Source organism: Athene cunicularia (assembly GCF_003259725.1).
Source record: "Athene cunicularia isolate RWA chromosome Z unlocalized genomic scaffold, athCun1 chrZ_part1, whole genome shotgun sequence".
Taxonomy (NCBI): Eukaryota; Metazoa; Chordata; class Aves; order Strigiformes; family Strigidae; genus Athene; species Athene cunicularia.
This window is the reverse complement of record NW_020799142.1, coordinates 31,060,228-31,068,719: the sequence shown is the minus strand read 5'-3', so window position 1 is coordinate 31,068,719 and position 8,492 is coordinate 31,060,228. Positions and strand designations below refer to the sequence as shown.

Sequence of the window (8,492 nt, the reverse complement as noted above, 5' to 3'; positions counted from 1 at the left end):
TTTTTTTTTTTTTTTCTAAAGCTGAACTTTTTCAAGTCAAACAGTAAGTGATACAATGAAGCTTACAATGATGGATTTTTTTCACTCGTGGTTAATTAACAACAGTATGAAATTACTGCACTGCTTTGCTTTTCATGCTTATACAGAGGTTAGATTATCTCTTTCCTAACACATGAGCCTATTGATCTTACAGTATTTTTGTAAGAATAGCGTCTTAAAACTGATTAACAGACTACCTAGTGGCAGACTGCAGTGTCCAATGTCTGGTAGAAGCAGATCTTGAATCAATTGCAGTGGAAGTCACGAGTGGGACATCTGTAATCTTTTACAACACAGCTCTGTAAGAAGTTTCCAAATAACTGCATTTAAGTACTTCTCTAGCTTATAAACTGCTTGGTAGAGTTTAAATGCAAGATTTTATCTCAGATTTGTAAGACATAGTGATACCTTTAATTGAGGATTTCTAGCGATATTTCTACATATGAAACATCCTTTTAAACAGATTGGAAGCTATCAAAAATAAAGTAGGATCATCAGAATTCAAACACAGATATGAACGGAATGGCAACAGAAACATTTAGTCACAAAGAGATTGCATTCCTACCTCCGAAACCAGCAGTGTATATATATATATATATATATATATATATACATAAACCTTTGTGTAATTTCCTGTAATCCCTTATTCAGCCCATTAGGTCGCTGAGTCAAAGCCTCTCTTACTCTAGATTTGCTAAATATTCCTCTATTTATTATAGGAAACAATACGACCAGTGGGAGATTTAGCTAATAAGAAGTCTGAAGTTTCTTGAAGAAACCTTCCACGGATGATTTTAAAGGAACTGACTGTGTTTTTCTTATTGTTGGTAGAGTTGTTCAGCTTAATTATGCACTTAGATGATTACTGTTAATTGCAACAGATTTAAGAACTGAAAAAAATGCTCAATTCTGTTCAGCCAACAGGATACTAATAAATGGTTTGATTTCTAGAATAAAACTATCTCAACACAGAAAACAATCTATGATACTAGGGAAGTCTAGGTCAGAATAATTCAGATTTATCTTGTTTGGTATTTCCCTGATGAAGCTAAAGCTAGTCTCTATAGGTTTACTCAGTATGGACAGCAAAATGAAAAGCATCTGAATGCCTGACAGCTGATCAAATTCAAGAGTCTGTCTACCACTTGGTTTTGTTTTTTGTTTTTGTTTTTCTTTTTCTCTTAGTGATACGCCATTTGACATGGTTCAGTGTTAAAATGATCATGTTTGAAGTGACGTTCAGGAAACTATTATCAAGTGCAAGGACTTTTGGGATGTAGACATTACCATCATCTATAAACACCTTCAAGGTAACAGTCAAAATGAGAGAAACTTTTTTGTATCAATCATATTTGAAAGAATCTTCTTTTTCCAGAAAACAATATGACAAGGATGACGAATAGAAAGAGAATAGTGCAAAGCTAGAAGTCAGAAACTGGCATTCAAATACAGATTAGAAAATACAAAAAAATTTTACATGTGTTATTGTTGATCACCTGTATTAATTGTAACTGTTACTAAGCTTGAAATGGACCAGTAGTAGGTGTAAATCCATATTGTATGAAGTCTTGAAACAATAATGTGGTCAGATCGGGGAAGCACAATTCAAAACAGACAGTGAAGAGACTTTGGGAACACAAGAAGCATAAATGTTTAATAAATTACCTATGCAGGAGAATTGATAGAGTTAAAAAAAAAAAAAAAAAAAAAAAAAAAAAAAAAAAAAGAAGACAGGAAGGTTGAAAAGAACAACATTATATTTACCATGTTCATTTGATTCACTAGCTAACTATATAAATATGTGTATGATCACAATGCCTTTTAATAATAGCTGTAGTAGGTAGGATGAGAAGTGATAATCTTCCTGTGTAATAAAGGACATTGGGGTTTTCAAAGACATTTCTAATAAGAGTGAGGCAATTTATTTCAACATTTGAGAAACTGGATAATTTCTCTCTCTGGAAGACTTTAAAGTAAGTTTAAGCAAATATTGTTCAAATTACTTAAATGGATTTGTGGAGTGGGGCAAGGATGAAAAAGATGGCCTCTTCGGAGCTCTTCTAATGTTATTTTTATAGTATTTCATATTATATTAATGCTTATAATGTTCCTTCCTTGCAAAAGCACTGGAAGGTGAATGAATTTAGAATAAACATATTCATGCTCACAGAGAACATGTTTATGTAGAAATAAGGCATTGAGATCTCTAAGATTTACACAATATCACTGTTGCATTTGGAAGTATAAAAGTCTTATCTATGAATGTAATTAAAATTCAACAGAAATCCATAAATGACCTGCAATCATTAGTACTTCTTGACAGTAAGATCATAAATCATTTGTGAAACTTTATTGGAAACCCAGAGAAAATAGCTTTTCCCTTTGACAGAGTCTAAGACTTGACCTTCAATGTTTCTGTTCTGTACGAAGTTAGACCAGTCATTTGTAAGAATTTAAAAATTAACGGTATATTTAGTGTTCTCAAGAATGTGATAATGTGATAAACTGCCCTCATCTCTCAAACCTTTGTACGGCAGGTACAGTATTATTTGCATTTTTTGACCCAGGATAATCAAAAGGAAGATGTTGTTCATGACAAACCTTTCCCTGACAAGACCAAACCCACAATGCTTCTTTATTCTATGGACTCTGAAGCTGTTTCACATTTTCCGTTGCTAGTCAGACTCGCACCTTTTTTCCTTTCATTTGCTTTTGCCTCTCGACGTACTAAAAAGGCTTAGATTAAAATGCATTGCAGCAGAGGAAGGGGACACTGTGTTGTCTGACACTAGGGACAGAAATAAGAACTTCAGAACAAAAGTCATATGGTCCTACAGATGAGTAGTTTGGAGAACAAAAAGGATGGGGATTACCTAAGGAAGTCAGGGTGCCTGTGGCAGATGGGTGATTGAACCACCGGGTATTTATAGCAGGAATCTGGATTCCAAAAATGCGGAGATGCTTCTGTCATGTGCTGGAGGTCCCTTAGCAATATGAATCAGAGGTGCTCAGCATATATAGGAATGAATATGTCTGTTAATGTAAAATTTAAGTTTACTTTTTTTTTTTTTTTTTTTTTTTTTTTTTTTTTTTTTTTTTTTTTTTACATACCCTAGCATTTATTTTATTATGCTAGCTTTACTCAAAATTTATCAAGTTAAGCTAGTGTGCCAAATGCATTTCTTCTCAGGAGCAGATTGAACCAGCTCTCCAGTGCTGTGCAATGATTTCTGCATTAGCACTCTTTCTTGTCATAGCAGCACTTCAGCAATTCAGCAAGGCGGGTTTATGTGCCTTTTTATGAAGGATGCTTTTTACATCTCCTGCATCTCTGTGCTCAATATGTAAACATGAGGGACAAGAGAGTGGTCACTGTTTCCATAATGGCAGGGACCCTAGTAGGCTCATGCATATTTGCCTATTATTAAATGGTTCACATAGCTTTAACCCATCACTTAATGGAGTAAAATCAGTCAAGATTTGCATTTTGCTTGCTATTAAAGTTTTTAAACTCATAAGCTCCTTGTCTAATGACAAGAATATTTATCCAGGTTAATTGATAAAATCTCGTCAACATAAAGTGCTCTAGGAAACAATTTCAGAACATTTACATGTTGTATTAACATCTCATTATTTTATTCAACACCCCCAGAGCAAGTGGGGATGTAAAATGATCGGAATGTGTTTTCTAATGGCATTTTCTCTAGAAAAAGCTCATCTACTTGTCTTCTAACATACCTATCTCTATGTTGTCTTTTGCTTAAGACCTAAGCATCCTTAAAGATCTGAGCACACAGCTATTTCAATATTAATCAACAAAATATGAATTCAAACAAAGCACTTGCTAGATTTTGAATACTGAATGGTTTGATTTGATTGCTGTATTTTGCAGTCAGTTTGAATAGAAAATTTTTTAAATAGAGAAGAAATAATTATGCAGATTTGTTGTAGAGTCATAAACAATATGTAAACAGTAATAGAATCTGATTTTGTTAAATAAATGATTCACTATAGGCTAGCGCCCCAAGCTTTTTACATGCCTTTGCAGTTGCTCTGATTTGCCTGAGGACAGTTTCCTATGAATTTGCATCATGATAAATATGTCCTTACAGCAGAGAAACAAAGAGATAAAACAGAGGATTGGAATTTGTTGTAGAATAAGTTACTCACTGTAAAAACTCTAGTATCTGAGGTTCAAATCTATTTTATTACTGTTTCTTCCTGTTGCTTGTAAAGCATTTATGCTGGTGGGTTTTTTTGCTATATTATTAGGTAAGTATTTCAAGCTGAGTACTTTCAAACAATCTCAGTATTAATTTTGTTGGCAGCACACTGAAAGCAAAACATTGTACTTTTCCACTCAGGTGGGAGAATGAAGACTAAATGATGTTATCATAAATGAGAATGAATCTAAATACTTGTCCTCCACTACTGAATTGGATTAAATTAGGTCAGAGTAAGCTGTTTGTCAATAGGAAGTTATGACGAAAACCAATCAGAACAAGTCCTGCATTATAAACAGTCATGCAGAATTACCTTTTTTAGGTTCTGGACAAGTTTCTGTGAAAATCAGGTGGATATGTTTGTCCAAGTGCTTATATAATGTAATAATACTTATTAAAATGTTGAAGTTTCATAAACATGAATCTGACTTTAAAGCAGGAATTTTAAGTGGTTAATCCTCAATCAAACAGAAAAATTCCCCTCTTTCAGGCATTAAAAGCACTGTCTTGGTTTTTCTCGATTTTCTTAAAAGATGGGGAAGTGGCTTTCCATTTAGTTCTGTCTTATTCTGCTTCGCATTCTAATATAATTCCTTTTTTAAGCCTCTTCCATTTCTCATATTCCTTCCCCATTTTCCAGCTCTAAACAAAACAAAAAAATTACTTGCCACTTTTATCTGGCAACCACCACCAACTGGAAAAAAAAAAAAAAAATCTGACTAATGCTTATCTATTATGTATACATAATTTTCACTAATATTTTTTAAAAATATTTTGCTTAGATTTTCTTCTGCATCATCCCCACAGACACACACTTTCCTGATGTATTAATGTCAAACACATGTTGCTGCCATCTATGGGGTTAAAAGCTCCAGAGGAGGAGGTTGCTGTGTTGATGGGAGATTACCAGGAAAACCCAGCTGTTCTAAGCAGTGGTTTTGGTATCATTATCAGTTTTATCCAATGTGTCAATACCGAGCACTTAAGAATGATTTGAATGAAAATCTAAATCTAATCACAACAAGGATTAACTGACCCACCTGTCTTTTCTGCTGAAGTTCAGTGTTTAGACGTCAGATTATTACATTCAGAATTTCCTCTTTAAGTCCTATTTTATGCTCTGTCGACCAAATCCTTCTGAATTCCGAGGTTTCCATCCAGACATCAATACAGCCACACAGCCTTGATAATCCAAAGCTGTTGGCAGCATGGCTATTACAAAAATTCTGTAGGACCACAGTAGCAGGTCCTGATTCTGGAGGAGTTCTCAGTGGTTCTCCCTCTGTTCTCTTTTTCTCTGTCACTGAAAAAAGACTGTCATACTTTGATCCCTCAGTGTTTTCCCAGGATCTCTTGGTGTGAGTCTTGAGTACTGCTTAAACAAGAAGCGGTGACTTTAATAGGCCACAATGGATTTTCAATTACTCTGTGTTTAAACTCTTTTTCACTACAAGCTCTTTTCTACTCCCAAAAATATCAAGTGGCAAGCAGTTCCTTAAATCAGCCATGACTCCTATAAGTACTTTGGATTTGAAGCTGGCTACTGCCTGTTTCATCTGATGTTTCCTAATTTTTGTATTGGGGAAAATGAGTATTCATGTTCTGTTCACTTTCTCTATTCTTATTATAATGCTATTGTCATACTTATGTATCTCTTCTCTTTAATCATGTATTTTTGTAGTCCATTAAACTATTTTTCATACATGTGCCCTTCTATATTTTCCTCCCCTTCCTAATTTTCTTTAAATCATGTTCTTCATCAGGCTAGGATTTTTTTTGTTGTTGTGTTGGTTTTTTCTTTCCCTTTCGACTTTTAATTCTGTATTCCTGTGTAATATCATATGTTTACTCTCTGTGAAATAATTGTAGGACTGGACAGATGAAGATGTCTGACTTGCAAGACACTTTACTCATTCCCTTTCCTCCTTCCATTTCCCTGTCTCCTTAATTTTTCCACTTGTCACAAAAGCGTTTTTCAAAGGAAAGCAAGTTTTTGCTTTAGACCCTTTTTATAATAGATGCTTTTTGGTCATCAGAAATATTGCATAACAGTTAAAGAGGAGCAAGTAACTTATTACTTATCACATTCTTTAAATTTAATAGATCCGGTAAGGTTATCATCAGAAATCAATGAAGACCTGAAGCCTTCTGTAGTATTTTCACAGAATAATTCTAATGGGAGATTTTCACACTTGATGTCATTCACAAACTTCTTGCTTTATTCTCTTCTTATTTATTTGGGCTGACTAGGCTGGTTAAATAAATAATTTGATATTAGTATGAAATACTTATAATAATTTGTTTTTCTCCTTTGTATACATGGATATTATCTGGATTAATAGATTTTTTTCCCCCTGCCTTCAGTACCAGTTCTGAAATTCTGTGTGAGAAAAAGGAAAACCAGCAAACAAACCTTTTTCCAAAATACCAGGTTTATTTCTGCAAATAATTGATGTAAAACCAAAAGAGAATTTGTCTGGGGGCAAACCTAACCTTAGAAAACTTCTTTGATTTTCAGTAAGCTTCATGAAGAACAAAGGCTTGTAAAAGTTGTTGCTTATTTCACTTCTAATGCTATTAAATATAAATCTAGCAAACTTGATGAACATAGGATGAATATTTAACTCCAAGGTGACAAGGAGGTTGTCTGGTCTGTTTTATTATTGTTTAAAATTCAAGCAAGTGCTACATGGAATAACAAACATCATAATCAAGACATTTGATCCATTTTATTTTTCTGGACACTGCTCAATTTGATTCCAATGACACAGCAACACCCAGAGGTACCAGGGCTCTTGAGCCTCACAAAACTGCTTCTGTCCAGGAAGAGAAACACAGAGAATGATACAGAGCTGGGAGGGGGCAGAGAAAGATTTTTATTGGAAGCTGTTAAAGTGGTTGCTATGAGACCTTCTCCAGCTAACAGAGGCACAGCAGCGAGTGTGAGGCTGATAAATCGTACCTCTTGCATTATACCTTTCTTTTCTGCCTTTTTTTTTTTTTCCTTAGCAAAGCTTTTATAGTTGTTTAAGATCAGAGAAAGCACCTGCCAGTTGCTTTTTCTTCCCTTTTGCTCCATTCTTCTGCCTCGTGCAAGATGGAGCTAGAAAATGAAATGATCAGCTCCTCCAGCAATTCTTCAGCAGGCTCCAGAGAGTACAAGGTGGTGATGCTAGGAGCAGGGGGAGTTGGCAAAAGCGGTAAGTTTCAGCAACAGAATTTTTTGGGGAGAAGGGGTGAATTTGGAGTAAAGTTCACAGAACAGGAACGTTGTTTAATGAGGGATTTAATTCCTCTCTCTCTTGCACATGGCTTGGATAAAAGACTCTATAATTCGTGACTGGGGCAATGAGTCAGCTTAATTTGTTACAGACTGAAATGTTATAAGCATTTTAATTGGATGTTTTTTTTAAAACTAACCTTGGCTCCATTGAATAGGAGGAGAGAGTGGTCAGCTTGATGCTGTTAGTTTAACAGCAAGTGGTCATGTCCTTCTAGCACTTGGTGAGGGGTGATGGTTTGCTGGACAGTGTGGATGTAACTTGGCCTGATGGTCCTTGTCCCCGGGCAGAAATGAAACTAGCTGTAAAGTCAGCTGCTCGGTGCAAAGTGAGGACGATGTCTGCAGTGACTGTTTTCTTCCTCACGTCTCCTTTTGACTTTTTTTGACGAGTGTCATTGTAGCTCAGCTGTTGTTAGTTGCCTCTCTTGTCCGGACAGTTGCAGAATAAATGTCAGAGTCTCACTTCAGGCGATAAGGTGGATTTGCAGCATATTTTAATATCACTGTCCAGTGCTGGCAAGATATGCTAGTGTCTGACAATGCTATCTCTTCGGAGGAGTCATTATTTTCTCTGGACAATGTTTTCTTTTTCCCAGATATTATCAACTCTGATTTATTCTCACTGACACTAGAATTTGCTGTTCTTAAAAAGACTTTGTTGAATGTGCAGTGTTTGTATCAGAAGCCAGTGTACTGAGCTGGCCACACAACAAGCATTTGATTACATCTTCTGAAAATCCAAAACAAAAAGAGAAGAAGAAAACAAACAAAAATCCCCAAACCAAAACAAGAAATATATCCAGGCTAGATTTCAAAGAAATAACAAGATAAATAAGCTGTGACACTGAACTGTAATAACTGTGTAAATCAAACAAGTTTTATTTCTTATTCAAACAACAAGTTTAGATGCCCCCCCCCCCAAAAAAAAAAAAAAAAAAAAAAAAAAA

General features: G+C 35.0%; 1 protein-coding gene across 1 annotated transcript in view; it reads left to right on the top strand.

The window, feature by feature from the left end:
- Positions 1-7,141: 7,141 nt before the first annotated feature.
- Positions 7,142-8,492, top strand: part of RIT2 (Ras like without CAAX 2) — a 173,950-nt gene continuing 172,599 nt past the window's right edge. Inside the window, exon 1 of the mRNA XM_026865584.1 lies at positions 7,142-7,462. Within this exon, the coding sequence (XP_026721385.1) occupies positions 7,360-7,462 (103 nt within the window). The 5' untranslated portion in view covers positions 7,142-7,359. The remainder of the gene's footprint in view (positions 7,463-8,492) is intronic.